At 43.5% G+C, this 20,109-nt stretch overlaps 2 protein-coding genes across 2 annotated transcripts in view; one reads left to right on the forward strand and one right to left on the reverse strand.

Moving 5' to 3' along the window:
• The window catches only part of slc39a10 (solute carrier family 39 member 10), a 31,049-nt gene extending 19,951 nt beyond the window's left edge, over window positions 1-11,098 (forward strand). Inside the window, exons 5-11 of the mRNA XM_020611051.1 lie at window positions 3,914-4,089; window positions 4,608-4,772; window positions 4,909-5,017; window positions 5,099-5,440; window positions 6,159-6,239; window positions 8,461-8,651; window positions 8,842-11,098. Coding sequence (XP_020466707.1) covers window positions 3,914-4,089; window positions 4,608-4,772; window positions 4,909-5,017; window positions 5,099-5,440; window positions 6,159-6,239; window positions 8,461-8,651; window positions 8,842-8,994 — 1,217 coding nt within the window. The 3' untranslated portion in view covers window positions 8,995-11,098. The remainder of the gene's footprint in view (window positions 1-3,913; window positions 4,090-4,607; window positions 4,773-4,908; window positions 5,018-5,098; window positions 5,441-6,158; window positions 6,240-8,460; window positions 8,652-8,841) is intronic.
• Window positions 9,774-20,109, reverse strand: part of dnah7 (dynein, axonemal, heavy chain 7) — an 84,492-nt gene continuing 74,156 nt past the window's right edge. The window contains exons 63-66 of the mRNA XM_020611050.1: window positions 18,963-19,115; window positions 16,463-16,640; window positions 15,637-15,740; window positions 9,774-11,396 (exon numbers count right to left, since the gene is read on the reverse strand). Coding sequence (XP_020466706.1) covers window positions 11,190-11,396; window positions 15,637-15,740; window positions 16,463-16,640; window positions 18,963-19,115 — 642 coding nt within the window. The 3' untranslated portion in view covers window positions 9,774-11,189. The remainder of the gene's footprint in view (window positions 11,397-15,636; window positions 15,741-16,462; window positions 16,641-18,962; window positions 19,116-20,109) is intronic.

Raw genomic sequence — 20,109 nt, forward strand, 5'->3', positions numbered from 1 at the left:
GGTTGTATTGTTGATTATTGTATTTATGGTTTTGATTGTTTAAATGTTTAATGTTTTTGATTTGTATTGAAACTTATGTATTGACGACATGTGTTGTTGACCTCTTGGCCAGGTCACCCTTGTAAAAGAGATCGTGATCTCAATGGGTTTTTTTACCTGGTTAAATAAAGAGAAGTAGTGATAGAAGGACACCAGCAGTTTCTCATTCAGATTGTTTTTCTTCAAAAGACGGAGAAAATACAATCTCTGCTGGGCCTTCTTGATACTTCAGACACTGTAAAAGGTTATGGCTGTTTGAAGCTTTGGGGCAAATCTTTAACAAATATGTGGTGTCTGGTGTTTCATAATGGAGAAACGTGTCACCCATTGCTGTGCTTTGTTTCACTGATGTGTTTTTGATCACTGTGAACAACAACTTAGGATTTCTGGCACAGACGAATAAGCTGATCCAGGGTGGCTCCTTAGTCATGGGTTGGCTCACTGTTGGCTTTAGTCTTGATGGGTATTGCTGAAAATATTATTAATATAGAAAATGACCGACCTTATCTTTTAACTTAAATCACCTCCCGATTTGTAAAAGAGGATTTCTGCTACTGAATGTAGTAAGAGAGCTGAATACAGCATGGAGAAGTCAGGGAAAAGCCCGCCGCACAATGTGAATGTGGTGTAGTTCATCCAGGAAGAGAAACATCTTCAATTTTTTTTTTTGGCATAGTTACAGGGAGAAGGTTAATGTTTGAATGAAGAGATGGCCAATTTGCCATATCATGTGATAGATGCTGGGAGTCAGGATCATTCACTCACCTAACTGTAGCACTCATGATTTATGGAGGGAGCTTCTGTGGAAGTGTGTGTCCTTGTTACTGAATAGTTGGAGTTGTCATGGCAGTGAACCATTTTGAAATCACATAAAAGACTTTTTATGGACCCAATTTCTTTTTCTTCCAGTTTTTCATTTCTCTGAATGAGCAATATTCAAAAATCAGAAATGACAGAGGCTGAGAGATGACCTATAAAGAATGAAGGTCAGTGCTGAGCCCTACTCTGGGACCTCACAATGATGTAGGGTTATAAGAATTATAAAATGAAGTGATAAAATTAGAAAGTAGTATTCAAATTCAGAAGCTACAGGTTGGAGAATGAAGCTCATATATCCACACAAGCTTGATACAAATCAAACCAGGACCAGTTGTCACTCTACCGTAGAACAGGCTACAAGTCTTTGGGGCTTTTTCTCAGTTTTTAATTTTTGTGTTTTGTTTGTTTGTGACCCATGTCACACCTGGAATGAAAATATATTGTGGATCTGTGTAATAATCAATCAGACCACATGCATTCGCTGTATTGTTAAATCTGTTTGTTCTCATGTTCTGTATTATGCATAAAATGTAGTTCGATTTTATTTTTCGTGTAAGTTATGCAGAGTAGGTAAGGAGCTGTCACTGAAAGCGATGGACAACAGAGCAGCTGTAGGGGTCACAAGATGCTCTGCACAACTGGAATTTATATTTAACTACAGGTAGAATGTGCTGTTTTTATCACTGTCAAAGCACCAGACACCTCCAGTAATATCAGATTGAGTGAGATTGTAGGAATTTCCTAAATGTTGGCCCTGTTAAATTTTTAATTATTAAACATGTGCACCTCCCTTAAAGCACTTGTATAACATGTGCCTCAGGCAGCAGTGTGCCAGCCCTGAACACGGTCATAAAAATGGTAATGACCAGGAGGAAGACAGCACAAACAAGTCAGAAGGGCAGGACTGACTCCTCATTAGTGGAAAACTCGAGGCACTAGATTCTTTGCAGTGGTGCACCAAGACTCAGCCACAGCCGTCACACCACTACTTGGAGCAACCTCTCATTTACCTCCTGCCAGCATCCATGGGGGAGTTCAGAAAATTTGCAGTTGGTTTCTTTCTGGTCCCCACTCCCCTCTCTTTTTGCACTGTGCCAATTAGGAGAGCGTAAGCGACACCCTGGGCCATTTTTCTGAGCCGTGGCTCACAGGAGATGTGTAATTGGAGAGAAGACACAGACCAGTGGGTCTCCTTCTTCTCTCTTTTGTTCTTGTATCTCCCTGCTGCAGTGCAAACCCCTGCCCACTTCTGCATTCACACACAAAACCGTAAGTGCATAAAGGTAATGAGACGAGGAAGTAGATAAACTGCGCGATCGTGAAGGATCTGCGGTGATGTACGGGCTGGCTGAAACACAGTCGCCTCTCAGGGTCACATGGTGTTCCGCCTGATGCAACAAATAAGAAAGCAGTCAAATGTAGCACCTTTACTTTTCTAAGGCACATTGAAAAGGGCTGTAAAATGAGAAACTGGGTTAACACACTGTGATCACGCTGTCCAGTTCATCCTTGTAACGATGAGGCTCACATCACAATATGTACACTTCAGAAATTGGCACTTTATAGCTGCTGCAGTGTCTCCTGGGTGTTGCCTAATGCTCCGCATCTGAAGCTGCACAAATTCCTTTGCTTTGATTGAAAACTAGGCTGTGTATCGGCCAGTGATGGCTTTCAGCAACAAAACTTAGGTTGTATATTTATCTTTGTAAAAATAAACTTTAATAAATGACAGTTCTCAAAACATACAATACAAAATACAACCCAGCTGGAACATGCATCTATGATTCCAGTATATTTTTGGCCTTTCTAACCTTTTTTTCCAGATTTGTGTGTTGTGCTTAACTATTACTTCTCAGTTACTCAGAAGCCCTCAGACTGCTGTTTGCAGGACTCCTAGTAAATGCAACACATACAGACAAGTTAGAAAATAAAGAAAAAGCCTGAATATATGAGTGGGGAACTATAACAAAGGCGTCCCAAAGGCTAGCTGTAAATGGCTGTGTACTCAGCACTCGCACATCGCTCTGTCTCTGCAGTTAAAATATTTGCCCCATCTTCCTGTTTTCTGAGCTCACAGACTGCTGCCAGGGGAGAGACTACGTCTTCGTAATATTTTTTAATCCGACAGCTGGGTAATGGGACAGCCACAGCTTCATTCTGTCTCTCTAAAGACCACTCTGTCAGGAAGACGTGTTTCACATCATCTCTTCACAATGACTCCAACTGGGGCCGATTAGATGAGGAGAGGACGTGTGTCTGCCAGTGTGATCTCATGGTTATTAGTCATTTTTCTCTCTGACTAGGTCTCAACTTCAATCCCTTTTCTTATGTGAGCTTTACTAATGCTCAGTAGTTTTAAATATGTTGACCAGTTGGGAGGAAGTCTTGGCAACAAGTAATAGCTAGATACGTTTAGAGCAGATGAGCTCCAGAGATCAACAACCTACAAACTGCTAAATCTCTGAGAACTGGTATTTGCTATTGTATCTGTTATTTACAGATCACTAAGTTGAGTGTGTGACATGCTTCTGAATTCATTTGGCTGTAAGATGTGCACGCTGTGCTTCAGTCCATAGACGTCCTACTGACTAGCTGAATGTCAGCAATGAAGGACTCGGCATCACTTCAGCAAATACACCACCTGCTTTGGTGTGACATTGAATTTCATACTACATTAAACATTTTGTCCTCTGTGACGAAAGAATCATAAACTTTTTTATTTTACTCGGGTTTGCGCTGTTTGCAAACGCGTCCTGGACTGACAGCTAGACTGACACTTTAACTGATAGTGTACCTTTCTGACTTCTTCTCTTCTGCTTCATGTCTCGTGTCTGCGGCCTCGAATGAAAAATGAGGCGAGTAGAATTCTGCTGAAATGTCACTTCACGTTTCTTGCTCTAGGCATCGTGTGTCATCACAAGGACACTTGAACTGAAAACCTCTAAAGGACAGTTTCCTTCACAGTTGAACAGGATTGAAACAATACATACCGAGCATTGTTATAAAGTACATGTGAAGTAAATTATTGTCGTCCATCTGTTTTCTCTTTCTCCAGTGTGGGTGTGGCTCTGGGGTTTTGTGTCCATCACCATCATCAGTCTGCTGTCTCTGCTGGGTGTGGTACTCGTGCCCATCCTCAAACAATCCTGCTTCAAGTTCCTTCTCACCTTCCTGGTGGCGCTGGCAGTGGGCACGCTCAGTGGCGACGCTCTGCTTCACCTGCTGCCTCATGTGAGTACACCAGACGCAGCCTGCAGACGACACGTGAACAGTCCTTTCATGGAGCAGCTGAGTGTGTTGGGTTCTGTATTTTCTGCTGTGATGTGTGTGTTCTTGTCTTCTCCTTCCACTGGGACACACCCAAAATAGAAACATATCAAAAGTCAGGCTGGACAGTGACTTACCCCCTACATAATTTAAACAGGAGAAACCAGTTGTCATCCTCCTGCACAAGGCCATCTTCACTCTTTAAATACCGTGCTGTCTTCTCACGATGACCAGTCAGTGCCGGACTAACGCTGGAGGACCCGGTGACCATACCTATCTGCACACATTAGGCAAACACTTGCACCGAGAGAAAACAAAAGCCAGATTGCAGCCACAGTACAACTTCATAATCACACAGTACATTTCAGTGATACCAGCCATCCTCTGCTTCACCCACACTGCTCATCGTGCTCAGTGTTCTCTCAAGCCAACTAGGCCTTGCCCGCCTCTCAGTCACCTTGCGTTCCTCTCTCTGTTTTCAGTCGCAAGGACAGCACGACCACAGTGAGAATGAGACAAGCCAGGACACTGATCTGGTATCAGCCTTTGATGGAGTGTGGAAGGGGCTAACGGCGCTGGCTGGCATCTACCTCCTCTTCATCATTGAACACTGTATCGGCATGTTTAAACACTACAAAGACCAAAGGGTAAGATGAACACAACCCATCTGTAGACATCGGACTAGGCTGAACCTCAGTTTCAAGGCTTTTATGAGTCACCAATTTTCACAAGCAGCTGCTTTTGTTTTCTGTGGACGGAACATAACTGTGTATCTGCTCACAGGGCGTGAAGAAGGGCAGTGAGGAAGGCAAGATTGGCAGGAAGCTGTCAGATCACAAGCTGAATCGGCGCTCAGACGCAGAGTGGCTGCACCTGAAGCCACTCAGTGAAGGTAAGAAGTGCTGGGTCACGCAGTCTTTAAGCAGGTCACAGCTTTGTCTGTGCTGCTGTCACTGTCTCCTCTCTCTTCCAGACCCTGAGAGCACAGCCATCTCCTGTGAGAACAGTCACAACAACACGCAGCTCACGCAGCTCACAGAGCTCACAGAGCTCACAGAGCTCCAGACACCGGACTCTCCCACCACTAAGACATCTCTCACACCCACAAACTCCCAGCAGGACCAACAGCCATCCACCAAGGAGAACGGACGCAAAGCCAAGCAGCAAAGACACAGACACTCCCACGGCCACGGACACTCCCATGGTGGAAACTGCCACTCAGACCAGGAGATGAAGGATGCTGGTATAGCCAGCATCGCCTGGATGGTCATCATGGGAGACGGCATGCATAACTTTAGTGACGGCCTGGCTATAGGTAACCAGCTCAGAGTTTGTGTCTCACCAGCACCGTGTGACTCCACGAACAAATCTTAATGTTGGATGAGCATTTCTTAGCACAAGGTTACTTACGGCCCTCATCAGCACACAGAGTCCCAGACCTCTAACAAGCTGCCCTTGTTTCAGAGGTTTTCAAATTACGATTGGTTATGGGTTGTTGCTCTACAAATTGAATGGGTTTAAACAGTTAAAGACTTGTTTGACTATATGAGAGATATGCTTCCTCTCTTGCCAAGAGTTAGATGACAGATAGATCATAGATACCACTGTAATGTCTGTGTGTTATATGAAGCTATGGCCAGCAGCCAGTTAGCCTTTGGGTAAGACTGGAAACATGGGTAACAACTAGCCTCCTCTGTCCAGGGGTAAATAAACAAGCCTCATGTTTGTTTAGTTCATACAAAAACCAAAGTATAAAAAAGGGACGTTTGTGGTTTTACAGGGCAGTAAGTGGCAGGTTGTTTTTTTGGCAGGGAACAGTAATTTCCTGGAGGCTTGTTCCGCTGAGGCTGATGACTTCTGAGTTGAGAAAGAGCACAGGCTCCAGGAAGCCACTGCCTGGCCAGACTAGCTGGTTCTCCCTTTGTATTTATCAGATAGACATGAGAGTGATTATCAATCTTCTTGTCCAGCTCTTGTCATAAAAATGAATACGCTTACTTCCCTAACAGTTTCACTGTGATTTGTCTCTCCAGGAGCAGCGTTCAGTGCCAACCTGACAGGAGGCATCAGCACATCAGTGGCTGTTTTCTGCCATGAATTACCTCATGAACTTGGTAAGTGGAGTGCACCAAGACAGAGTGTACAAAGAAATAAAGAAGTCATTTACTCATGACATACGTCACATTCACTTAGTCAACAAGCAGAATAAAGCTGCTTTGTGAAGCCAGTGCAGGTGGTTCACATGACTATAATCGCTGTCTCAATCGGTGCCTCGTGCAAAAGCAGCTCTTTTTCTCACTTGAACAGAAACTCCAGTCTGACCGAGCCTTGTGATCCTCTGTCCCTCGAAACCTGTGAAAACCCAGTGGTGTCAATAATCATCACTCTTCTCTTCACTTGTGAAAAATGCTCTTCTTTTGCCAAATTAATGGCTTTAGTCTGACAGCAGCGAAATGACTTGTCACAGCGTCTGTCTGCGAAGATGAGGCACCGCGCCTGGCACATATTGTTCAGTACAGTCAGACTCCTGAAGACGGTGCAGCTGCTGGTGTGTTGGTTTGCATTCAGAGCCGTTCTCTCTGAGGACTCGGCAACAGTGAACACTTTGGTTGTGAGTGGTGCTTTCTGTGCTCTGCTCTGCCTGTTTGTTTATAGTGAGCGGGAGACGTGGCAAGAGTCAGACAATAGTGCCATCCACGCCAAAAGAGCACTAATGATATGTCTCATTGGTGTGTGGTTTCAGTGCCTTGTTTGTGTTTGATGTAGTGTCAGTTATAGGCAGAGAATGAACTGGTGTAAAGCCCCCCCCCTCCGCCCTACGGTGCCCAAAAAAAATCTGCTGTTGTTGGCTGTATCTGTGAGGCTTCTGGGTCATATAGAATAAGAGCCTGAGCTTTGATGCGGCTCCAACATTTTTGTCCTCTATCGCTATTTTTACTCACTTGGTACTCGAGTTTCCAGATGGTTAACTGCAGTGCGATTGCCATCTCAAGCAACATGCAAAGATTTACAAGATCAGTCTCTTTCCTGGCATGTAATTTCCTGTAGATTCGGCGCTCTTCGGGAGCACTAGTCATCGTGCCTTCATCCCAGTTGGGCCACTTGTCAGATGAACCCAGCAGTTTGACAAGTGAACCTCTCAGCTCCTCCTCAAAACAAAAGCCATCCCCCGACTGGCAGCTGGATGGCAAAGATGATGATTATGAGGGTTCTTTAACCACCCAGAGTGAAGCTAATTGGCAGTGATGGGTGTGTTAATTGCGGTAGATGAGGCAGCGGCAGGCGTATCTGAGTGTCTGAAGGATTGGAACTAGGGAGGCAGGAAACGCCACAGTGAATTGAAAAGCGGGAAAAAGGACCATTGAAGCGAGGTGTGTGCAGACTGTCTCGCTAGAACTTCTCCCCCGTTTTCTGTGGCTTTGATTGATGGATGAGTGCGGAGTGGTAATATATTCATTGTGGTAATTAGCGAGGAAAAGAGGCCGCTTGTTACACGGTGCAGGAAATGTAGGCCACCGTCCTTCTCAGTATTCATCTCTATTCCCAAATCCAGGGCGTTTCCGCTGAGACTTGGGCCCCTTCCCACATTTGGCCCAGCAATGATTGAAGAGGGTAGAGAGGCTATGGCTTGCATGTGTAATCATAAGTGTATCAGAGAGGAGCTGGGCATATTTCTTAGAAATAGCAGCTCCTGGTCTGTTTTTTTTCTTTCCCCACCTACTTGGAGACAGATAGTGGTGGCAGATGTGTGGAGAGAGTTTGTTTTGGACAAGTTCACCTCATCACTGAAGGCAGAGTCAGAATAGACTATGAAAATAGATTTAAAAAGAAACACAGTGTGACATGTGCCAAGCCATTCACTGAGGGATGCATGTGCACAAGAGTGCATGTCATTCCTCAAAACTGTAAACAGAAATTGGATACTATCACTGCTGCAGCATTGCACTTGGAATGACTTCTACCCTTCATAAACAGAACCTGGGAACAGAACAGGATCATTATGACACAAGTTGGAGGCATGAGTGTTGCATGTTGGCATGTGTGTTTAACAAGGCTGTTTTCACACTCGGTCCCTTTTAAATCAACCTAACTCAGTCCTCTTTAAAGTGGACCAATAAAAAAGGGACTCAGTTGTTTGTTCCGTATCTGGAGAACTGCAGTCGTCCATATGGGTATCATTAAGAGTTTTAACGGTACTACTACTGATACTGCTTATTAATCTGGCACTTTGCTCCGATCACTTCTTATTGTTATTTTTAAGTTAAAAAAAAGAGAAGCAGTATGTGGGAATGTGTAAATGTGTTTAAATGAGTGTGTGTGTCTCCTGGCTGACAGGTGACTTCGCGGTGCTGCTGAAAGCTGGGATGACAGTGAAGCAGGCCATTGTCTACAATCTGCTATCCGCCCTCATGGCCTACGTTGGCATGCTGATTGGCACAGCTGTGGGCCAGTACACACACAGTCTCACCAGCTGGATCTTCGCCATCACAGCTGGCATGTTCCTTTATGTGGCTCTGGTGGATATGGTAAGTTGTCACAGTGGACTTGACAGCCCCAGAGTGGTTCTTGTCCCCCACCCAAAAAACATCAGCTTAACTTTCACCGTCTCCTTTCCCACACGAGCAGCTATACCTGTTCTCTCTGGCCCCTTATGTGCAGAGCTAATTTGAGAAAGTCTGTCTGTGATCCCAGCTGATTACTTTGTCTCTGTCCTAGCTGCCAGAAATGCTTCATGGGGACAGCGAGGACCACAAGCGCTGCCAGCTGGGGCACTTTGTCCTGCAGAACCTGGGCATGCTGACCGGGTTCGGCATCATGCTGCTCATCGCCATCTATGAAGACCGCATTGTTTTCAATTTTGACTTTTAGTAGAGGAGAGAGGGATGGGAGAGCTGGATTATTTCAGTATTGTCCTTCTTTGCCTTAAACATGCTTTGGTTGCAGTGTATCAGCCCAGTCTTGCATGTGATGCGAGTCTTGTTCATGGCTCCATTCCAAACAGGCAGCGTTACCTTATGCAGAGCTCATGGCTCTGCTGGTGATGTTGACACTCCACTCCTCTGTCATCTCTCTTCCATCAGTTCCAATCTGTCTGCTCCCTGTGAAGCAAAAAAACAAAAAGAGGCTTAATGGAAGAAGAGCAAATCTGAACTGCAACAAGAAAACACCCCCTCTGCTCTGAACACATCTAAAAAAAGAATTCTTCTACAGTCTTCCTGCAGAGACCTATGTGTCATGGCCCAGCAGCTCCCCACCTATCCATCATCACCTGTTGTTAGCGTGTTGTCGTCGTAGTCCTCCGACGTCCTTGTCGCTTATCCAGCCTGTGCCGTATCCCATCATCCATGCCTTGTACATCTGTGGTCTGTGTTCCATGCCCCATCCATCATCTACTTTAAATGTCATCACGCTGTGTATCAAACATCTCGTGTCTGCATGCCAAGCCCTGGCCACTGGAGCGGCATCACAGCTGCACTGCACATTGTCCTTAAAGCGACACAGAGCTCACTGTAGCCAGCGTCATGGAATAACATCTGGAATAAACCCTTTAGCTCCTGTTTTCATCTGAAAAATATGTGGACAGCCTTTAAGCTGCACTGTCAGTGTTTCTCTGGCTGTACATGGGAGATTGTCTAAATGGCTCAGTATTTTTTTTTTTAGCTTTTACAGTCTTCTTTTTTTCTTTGTTTAGAAATTAGATGTCAAATGTCTGACCAACGTTTTTTAAGGGTTTGACAATCTGTAGCTAAATGAGACACGTGCTTGTTAGGCCTTTGCGTTTTTAAAGGCGTCAGCTGCATCAAAATGTGAAAAACTCATTAATCTTGTCTTGTTGAAAAAGTGCTGTAACTAACTAATTAGTTTTGGTTAGGGTGTCTCTTTGAATTCCTAAAAGGTGAAGCTAAACGTAGCAAAAAGCAGCTCAGCGTAAAATTTTGTTGAAGAACTTGTGTGAAGGAATAAATCAGCTTCCTGACAATCAGAGCCAGACCGAGCAGGAGACAGTTCTGTTGTATCACAGTAGAACTATACTCAGTACTGCAGTATTCCCTGCACTTGAAACAGGATTAACGCCTGGCTGTCAAACCATGGAACAACAGGTTATTGATTTTAATTTTTGCAAACATTCTTCATGTAGGTTTTTGGGTGTATATATTATTGTCTTTGTGGCGACTGCGCTAAAACTGGCCCCAGTGTAACAGTGGCTGGAGCTTGACACTGCCTCCACCCCTACCCCAACATTCCATTGGCTGCAGCTCATGTGACAAAAGCTAGCCAGCCTAGCTTCAACTGCTGGAGCACACAGATAGTGTGTGCATGTGTGGCCTCATTTATCCTGTCACTGTGTGACATCCATGGTCTATGTCTTAGCTGGCTGTAAATCATATTGAACTCGTGATATCGATCATGCATGAAGCATGAGTGAAGCAGTTCAGACATTGTGTCGAGTGTGAAATTATTGTCATTCTTTGTACTGCACAGTTAGAATATTGACAGTATTTACTTTTTTAAACTTAAGGTGTGTGGGGATCGTGAAGTCTTTGGGGTATAGAGTAACTAGTGTTAGGAGCCGTTAGCTGAAAGCAAATGATCTGAATATACAATCAGAATAGAACTAATCATCTGCATTTCCCATCTTTTACTAACATGCTATTTCATCCTGTGTTTCTGCTTTACTTTCATTATTCTAACATGACATAATGTGAGCTCATCTTAAAATGAGCTGGGTGGGGGGGTGGTAATACTTGTGTAAATTCAATTGAAACTGTCCTGTCAAGTGTTTGAGTTAGTGACACTATGCCCCAAAGTTTCTTCACCAACTGAGATGAAGGCCTGATTGTTCTTATTTTTGCTTTGTTATATGTATGTTTGTTAATCTGCATATACAGTGTCAAATGTGACATCTGTGCTGTTTACCTGTCTGTGCATTCACCCTGTTATGAAAATAAGTAAACTCTGAGAACAACCTTGACTTTAATGAGACCAGTGTGAATCCACAACAAAGTTTTCATTCTTTTTTTTTTTTATCTATGTGTGGGAGTATATAAAACAAAACAAAAAGATTAGGAGCTGAGCTGGCAGAGCAGGGCCACCCCTCGTCTGATCCAGTGCTCAGCAGGCACATCAGTGTTCAGCGTCATGGCAATGACAAAATTGGTGGAATGGCCAGTGGTGGACAGGGTGCCGCGCCGCTCGCTGGTCTTGTAGACGGGCGCCACGTAAGACATCCTCTCGGGGATGTCTTGCCTCTTCATGGGCTTCAACCACATCTGACAGAGAGAGAAGAACGAGGAGAGGGAGTTGTTACAGAGGGGGCTGACAGGGAGAAACGGACTCATGTTTGCCTGCTCTTTCTCCTCTGTCATTTGGAGGGCGTTCTCCTTTCAAAATATTTGACTAGAGGAATAATTCAACTGGCCAGTGGAATTCAGTATGCCTCTGCTGATGAGCAACCAAGTTAATGGTCCTGATTGCACTGACAAGGCATGATGATGGGCGTGGTTGTATTCAAGAAACAAAGCTAAATGTGTGGAAACTGTCTCAGTTTGTTATCTAAACAACTTTCAAAATTGAACTCTGGGGACATAAACTCATAAAACAATAGTAATAACATAGAAATGTCCCTCTGAGCTATTATGAAGTCTTGGGAGGAATAAACTGGGTTGCTCAAAAACAGTTTGTTAAGTTGCAGCCAGAAACGTAGCTGCCTGGTTTCCGTAACAGGCGCCTCATGAAGATTTGCATTTCAAAGCCAGCGTGGCTGTTGTTTTTTCCCCCACCACAAGTAATAAACAGATTTTTAATGAAGTTCCGGTCTGGTCAAAAACTGATTCTGTTAATAACTTGCCCTGAAATGTCTGATTATTAAAAAAGTCAGTCTTGTGCATTATTCATAATCACTGAATGCACTGTGAAGAAGCGAGAACAGAGGGAAAGAATAAGATGGAAAACTTGTTCAGTCTGTGCTCTTAGCTGCTGGCACTCCGTTTCATCACGCTGTCAGTCTACTTTCATGTTCCATATCAAACTCTTAATTAATAAAAAAAGATGAGAAAGCAAGACTTAGGCTTCCTATAGGCAGAATGTAAAAGAGTGCCGAAGCTGCTGCTATGTATTGAAAACGGTGAACATCCTCCTGGGTAAAGCTACGGTATTGGGGCTGCTCACTTCCTCCTCAGAGTCTTGCAAAATTGCACCAATAATTTGTGTGTGGAAGCTTAAGGTTGGCAGAGTAAGAGCAGAAAACAGGCTGAAAATTTGTAAAAAGGCTGCAGGACAGCGCTAGACAGTGAGTGATGTCACCTACTCTCCCCATTCAAATGAATGGAGAGGCTGAGAAATGTTCAAAAACACCATAAAATGTAAACTGTGATCATTCAAAAACTGCAATAGATGTCAAAAGCTGAATACAAGATGAATAGCTGAAAATGTGCTGAATTGTTTAAAGGTTGAATAGTTTTTCCTGTAAAGCTGAAAGGAGGAAGATTTGAAGATTCTCCCATTCATTTGAATGGGAAAAATTTGTTGAAAAATTTTAAAAAGCATAAAGGTTACAAAATAGATAAATACAAGCAGGACTGTCCTGTGGATGTTGCTGACTCAGCATCCACACAATTAATACAGGCTGATTTTATTTAGAATAAACCTACAACTTTGCCCCCAAAATCTATTTTCATAATGTGTTGAAGCCTCTACACACCAGTAGTCCCACTGTTGAGACCTTCTCAGGACTTTTATCCAACCAAACAGGCCTATTCAGTTTTACTATCATGACAAAAACCATCAAGCCAAACACCACTGGTCAAGATGGAAACAGTTAATGTTGCAGCTGCAAATCCATTTTTAATGAAAAAGAATAACGGAAACAAATAACTGACTCTGACAGAGCGGTGAACAGCAGCCTGTTTGTGGTCAGACAATGTGGACAACGTCTCCTCCCAGCAGCCCACAGCTTTAGATTATGAACCAGAAACTCAGCAGAGAGGACATCTGAATCACACTGAGCTTGAAAATTCATTCCTTGATCTAGACTGTGTAGATTTGTAACATCATGACTGGATTAAATAAAATAAAATAAAAAATCACAGCTGATATTAAGGTTGTGCCCTGGTGTCTTGGCTCTTTGGGGCAGTGTTCACTCAGTGGTACAGGCTGGTCACTCTGTGTTCCAAAGCAGAGACATCCTGTCGCTAAATGTTGAAGAATCGCCTTTTTTCTGGAAACACTATGATCAGCTGATGGAGATCAGCGTCACATAAGGCCTGTACCTTTAATGAAAGGGTTCCCCGCCCCTTGCTGTTTTATAACAAGCAGCACCTGCGCTGGTAAAATGATTATCGGTGGCAGAAAAGGAAATGGGCAGACCAACCATCCAATCATCAACAAGGGCTGTGTGCAGTGGGCGTGGCTACAAGTGTTTTAAATCTTGAGAGCAGGGGGTTGTTTGTTCAGTAGTCTCAGCCTGAGCTTCTAATTTTCTCCAGTGTTGATTGAAGTTGCCAAACACATTGTTGTGCCTGCAGAAAACCAGAGCTTGAAGTGTTTGGTAAGTACCAGAATGTTTCTTTAAACTGTTTGTTTTAAAGGCCATTTGACTCATAATATGTTGCCTCCTCCTGCTACAGGTGTGTGACGGAAGATGCCAAACACACACAACCAGCTGTGTTTGTGGCTGCTTTGTGTGACTAAATATCTAGTTAAGTAATGTCGGAAAACTGCTTTGACCAGGTCTGGACTCACAAGCACTCTAATCCAAAAAGGTGGGTGATGGGCTGGAAGTGGGCTAATGTAACCAGGCTTTGTTGTAGGCTAATTCTCAAAATGAGCGTCTTGTCTTTTGAACATTGTAGAAGGAAGTGTATCTCTTTTAAAATAACCTTGTATTTCCTGCTCCAAGACATGTGGCCTGTAGATTTAGAATAATTTGAGTCAAACAATTGTTTTTGTCTCTTCCTTTTTAGGTACTGTAGATCTACAAACTGTAAGTAAACTATTTTTTACTCTTTTGTGGGTTCCCTTGTCAGAGCCCCTGCGCCCGGGTTTTTGTCGTAGTGTGGTGACACAAGTCCTGAGTTTACTGTTCTAAGTTTACTGTGACATCTAGAGTGTTTAGTTCAGGTGTTTTTGCCGGCCCTCCATACCCAACTCTCTTTCCAACATGTCTCCTCTGTCATGACTATTTAGATTTTTATGTCGTCCAGGGCAAAGTGGCCATCTGTAAGTAGCTTTGTGTAATAGGCATAGATCTAGACTGCCAGGCACATAAAACCGCTAGGAGAACCTCTTAGGAGTTTTATCTGCCATGCAGTCGATCTCTATTGCTGGCTCCCACGTCGTCCGTCTGTCTGGCCATTTGAAGAACTTTGACAGTGTTTATCTACAAAAGGTATGTGGTTTTTCTTTACTTCTCTAACCTGGGTTTCTCTCCTGTAGGTGGTCACCGTACCACAATGATTTACTTACATTTTCATGAAGATATTTCACCGCTGCCTGTCGCTCTGTCCGTTAGTCCAAGATGGCCACCGGTCCGTCGGTTTGTTACGTTAAGCATCAGGTCATCATTTCAACATTGATCTACAAAAGTTACATGGCTTTTCCTTACTTCTCCAACCTGGTTGGCTTCTCCCCCCAGGTGGCCACAATGATTTTATTTTTGTCCTGGATATCCTCGGTCAATGTAGCGCGTCTGTTTACAAAGGGTAAGTGTCAGATCTCGGTCTCTCTCTTTCTTCTCTCGCTCTCTCTCAAACATGACCCGTGTGTCATGACTATTTCTGGCTAATCTGCTTGAATGTGTATTATTGCAATAACACTTTGATTTCAGGAAATCAACAAAACTATAAGTCTCATTTTTATTTTTCCCTTGTCACGGTAGCACCTGCCTGCCTCTGTCTCTATTTTTATTTCCGGGGTTCAGTGTCTTGCCCAAAGACACTTCGACTGCAAGCACCGAGATTCGAACTATCAACCTGCCGGTTTATTGTACTTTAGCGTTAAGCCTCTGGGTCATCTCGCTCTGCCAAGTTTCAAGAGGGAGCCTCTTGCTTTAAGTAGGCTCGGTAAGGTTAGAGTTTAGTTTTTTGCATTCTTAATAGATTTTCTGGACGTTGGGAGGCCTTCCAGCAGGGGAATTTATCCCACTCCTGCAAAGCGTTGTGCCATTGATACGGGGATACTTTAGACAGTTTCATATTTACAGTACCTACTTCTGTAGCTACATCTATGACAAATAGCAACAGAAACAAATGTGTTAGAGGTGGATACAGCTGCACAGGTAGTTGTAGGGTCAGCTTAAGCAAACTAAAGTTTCCTCGATCGCAGTAAACGTGTACTGCTCCTAGCAACCCTAGACGCAGCTTGTGTGTAGAGAGAAAATGGCTACTGATTGGATTAAATAAAACAAGATATGAGGCAACATGAATACTGTCATATTACCAGGCTATTTCTGAGAACTCTTACATCTGTTAACAGTTTGAGTGTTCTGTGCATAGTATTGTGTGTTGTCCTCACCACGGGCATGGGGTCATGCAGCACTTTGGGGTAGGACTCCGCAAGACGTTTGGTCTTCCTGTCCCAGCGAGCGCCCTCAAGGAACAGCCCTCTGATGTACACACCTGAGGATCACAGACAGTTCACAGGTACAAGAGAGGTGGTTGGTGTTACTGTGGTATAAGCTACCTTTTATATATGGAGAAATCCTGTGACTACAACACAAGCAGATGCTGGATGTTCCAACAATCAGAGGACCTTATGAATTGAGCTGAACCAAACTCTTCTCATAAAGCATCTGAGCTCTATTAAAAGCCAGAAAAGGAGCCAGACAGGATGCCCATAGTCAGGCATCCTGTTTGTATCTCACACCCAAATGCACAAAGAGATTGTTAGATCGGCCTTATAGGTTGTGTTAATGTGACGGGGCCTAGGTGGGGAGTGGCTGAGAGTGAGGCTTGAGAGGTTTTGACTGACAACCTCACAGCTGAACTAGAAGCACAACAAGGTGCTGACACAGGCCTGCATATAGATGAGAGGCAACAAGGCTTTGAACTCTGTCTCCCTAATATACAGTCAGACTAATTCCAGTTTTTATCTGCTTGTTTCTTCTCTTCCACCCACTGCATAACATCCATTATTTCACCTTATGCAGTGAAACCCCACTTTGCTTCATCTTTCCTTATTTATCTTTTTCCAACTCCCTCCTTCTTTAAGTGCTCTCTGTTCTTTTGGTTATTTTCTATGCCTTCATTAATCTTGGGTTGGTTTGTTGAATATGACCAGTTTCAACACTCTGCATTTGCTATCGCACATCCCATTACGCCCCCCCCCCATAGCATCCTACCATCCTGTGGGGGCTGTTTGTATTGGATGTCAGCCAGGACCTCGAAGTCGAAGCTGAGCAAGTCGATAGGGGTGGTGTTTTTCCTGGCATAGTTCTGCAGGCTGCCTGTGAGGAAGGCTTGGGTGAAAAAGAATCCTGATATCCAGAACACAGCAGGCATCCCCTCATCATACCAGTCCTGGTCACACAATAGGGCAGAAAAGTCTGGTAGTCAGAACACACTAGACCCACTCAATAAATGCAAAATTAAAATGTTAAAAAGAAACTCTTCTTCCCAAAATATTTTTGAGACATTTTTAATATCACTCAAAATAGTTGCTCCTTTTGGGCCTGAAGTTTCAGGTCACCAGCTCTCCATTGAGTTTCTAACCATGCTAGAATCTGTGTAAGGCTGTGCGACAGTACTGTGGTGGGTAGAGCAGTTGTCTCCCAACCAGAAGACTGAAGGTTTGAATCTTGGTGCCTGCAGTCCACATGCCAAAGTGTCCTTGGACAAGACACTGAACCCCCACAAGTTGTCCGTGAGGGCTGCGCGTATGCACGCAGCTGCCCGGGGCCCCTTGGCTCCAAACAAAATTTCGTTGTACACAATGTTGTGTTACAATGACAATAAAATAAAGCTTTTTCGTCTTTGGCACAGTGATGCTTTGAGCTGAATGCTGCCATTAGCATGCTAACATATGTTATGAAAATCTGTTTGGCTGAGGTTTATGTAAACTTTTGACTTCAACTGCATAGTACGTTTCTTCTCTGTGTGCCCAGTAGAGAATGTTCCAAAACATACTGTATCTAGCCTAGCTTAGCAGAAGGACTGGGAGCAGGGGAAACAAAGTCAAACCTACCATTTTGACACACTATAACTTGTGTACAGGGACCAGTTTGACCAGCAGCATGTAAGTGCCTGTGTAAGATACAGTATGTCTGTGTGTCATGGAACAGGCAGTTTACTGGACACCCTCTTCTCACCTCGTTTTAAAACAGACAGTTGTATTTCTGTATTATAGTGTTCTGTTCAAAAAGATGAGAAACCACTGACATCATTTCACCCTGTGGGAAGTCATGGGTGGACATTTCCATTGGATAACACACACAATGCATTCTTTTCACTCTAAGGAGTAACAGTGAACACGAGGAAACACCAAGGGGAAACATGGGACATAACTAGATTTAGCAGTTCACTGTACAGAATCGCATGATCATGTGTTCTGTGAAATGCAGTGAGTCTCCCTGTCCCCATCACCAGGCCAGGGCAAGAGCTGAAAAACTCCAGCAAAAATGGAATTTTTTTTTTTTTTTTTTTTTTACTTCTACCTAAACAAATTACCAAAATGGAGCATGAATAACTACTACTACTATGTGGGTTCTTCAGTGAGGGTTTTCACCCTCAGGTCACAAAATCAGCCTCCTGTCAGGCGTGGATGAATGAGAAAGTGTGTTTATGGGATGGAATACAATAGGGGGAGGTAAAGCACTGATTTCAAACACTTTGGACTGTTTAAACATCTGACTGTGATGGAAAAAGTGTAACCAGAATGTAGAATCATGTCTGTGTATGAAACAGGCCTCTGGGCTTTAGTAGTAGTGTTGCTCATAATGTGATTTATTTGGCACAGCTAGAAGGGCAATATAGTCAAGTTTCCAAACACAGTGCTGCTGCATGAGTGTATTATTCTATAGTCATGTTTCAAACGGGACAGCTCCTTATATTTAAACTTAGATAGTTGCTACTCAGCCATACTTTACACTACATGTTTTGCATATTCTTAACATAATGCCAACTTATGACCTCTAAATGGTGGCAGATTATGTTTTTATAACAGATATGGAGCAATCCCAGTAATGGTGTCATGTCTGCCAGTTTCCCTTTACTTTAACCTGAACCTTCTCTAATCTTGCCCCAAACCCCAACAAGTTGTCCTATGAGATGCTTAACCTGACCTCCGCTAAGCTTAAGCATAATCTAAGCTAGGCCCCTACCCCAACCAGGGTGGTGAGGTGCTAACAGAATACTATTCTAACAGGGAAGGAAACACTCTCAGGCACAAAGGGTCGAGGCAGGGTTCGGACCACTACAGAAAGTACAGTAAGCAGGGAGGCCTGTCTGTCACTTTCGGCTGTTCCCATTAGGGGTCGCCACAGCAAACTGTCGCACTGAGGAGTTGTGGCATGTGTTTTACGCCAGATGCCCTTCCTGACGCAACCCTGAATCGAACCCGGGCTGCAGCGGCGAGTGCGCTGAATCCTAGCCTCATCAGGTACCCCACAGTATATAATACCAGCTCTTCACCTCACGCCAAACACACCAATAGGTTTCCAGAGACTTGTAGAGACTTCAGCACTGAAGCAGTGTTTGTTCTCCCTTCCCCTTCTTTGTTATTCATAGCTTTTCTGCTTTTATCCTTTTAGGCTTTTCTTTTGCTTTAGACAATTTTTATATAACACAAAATGCTTATTTAATATTTCACCATCTGCGGCTGAGCATTATGGAAGATTTCAGTACCTGCAAGAACCTGAGTCGCTCCAGGAAGTCACTGATGTAGCTTCCCAGTGGTTTGAGGCTTGGGTAGGACTTTTTCATCCACAAGCCTGGGATACGACCCTTTAAGATGCTGCTGACCACCTCCTCCAGCTCTGCCGACATTACCACCAGCCCCTACGCATAAACACACCCACATGCAACAACCATGTGATTGACATCTTCGCAGCTTGAAAATGTGAAGCTGTTTATGCCAACACTGCAATCTAAGCTTGTCACTTCAGAACCTCTCTCTGGAGGGAGGTGACAGACATCCACGTAATGGGAACTCTTATCGCTCGGTAGGAGGCCTTTGATACCAGCATAAAATATGTGTTCATTCCCCTTCCTGACTCTTTCATGCTCTCTCAACTTCATTCCCATGAGGTTGGTGCATGTCAGAATGGGAGGAAATGTGTATTTGAGTTTGTTTATTAAATGGTATAAAGAGGCACGTGTGTATTCAGGCTTTTTTTTTTTTCTCCTTATTATTTGAATGTGGCATAATTGAACGTGCAATGTTACAGATATATTCATGTACAAATAATCAGATGATGTTCGATGTGGTCTTTTGCTTGCAATACTCCATGAACCAGATAATTAGTCTAATTAGTCTAATGCAGTGTAATTATAGTCTATGTCCTGGTCTGTGCAGAGACTCCAAGCTTTTGGAAATACAAAGTCAGTAATTTATTTATTTTTGCCTTGGGATATTATGACTTAAGTAACTACATTCCCTTGGTATTAGCACTGAACTCAAAGTACTGCAGTCCCTAAGTATACAGCCTCACAGATCTGGTATTGTGGCTTTAGATTATATTGTACAGTCTATGGCAAAGACAACAGAGAATACATAATGGAACTACAAGAACAGAGATACACAGTTCTTCTCAGTGCTGCAGAGGAAAAGAGCACTTTGTAAACGAAGGTCAAGTGCACTAGTTAAGGATTTTGAGATTTAGCTGATCGCTTCATTCCTGTCACTTCCACATGATCAACAGTATTTCTATAACAATCTTTAAAACAGCTCATTGCTCTATACCTTTAACTAATGCATAATCTAACAGTGATTGTAAAATAGTAGAAACAGATTTTTAGAAAGAAGCTCCTCAGAAGTTCCTCTGTTTGGTGG

The sequence above is a fragment of the Monopterus albus genome, unplaced genomic scaffold (genome assembly GCF_001952655.1).
Source record: "Monopterus albus unplaced genomic scaffold, M_albus_1.0 scaffold109.1, whole genome shotgun sequence".
Lineage (NCBI taxonomy): Eukaryota > Metazoa > Chordata > Actinopteri > Synbranchiformes > Synbranchidae > Monopterus > Monopterus albus.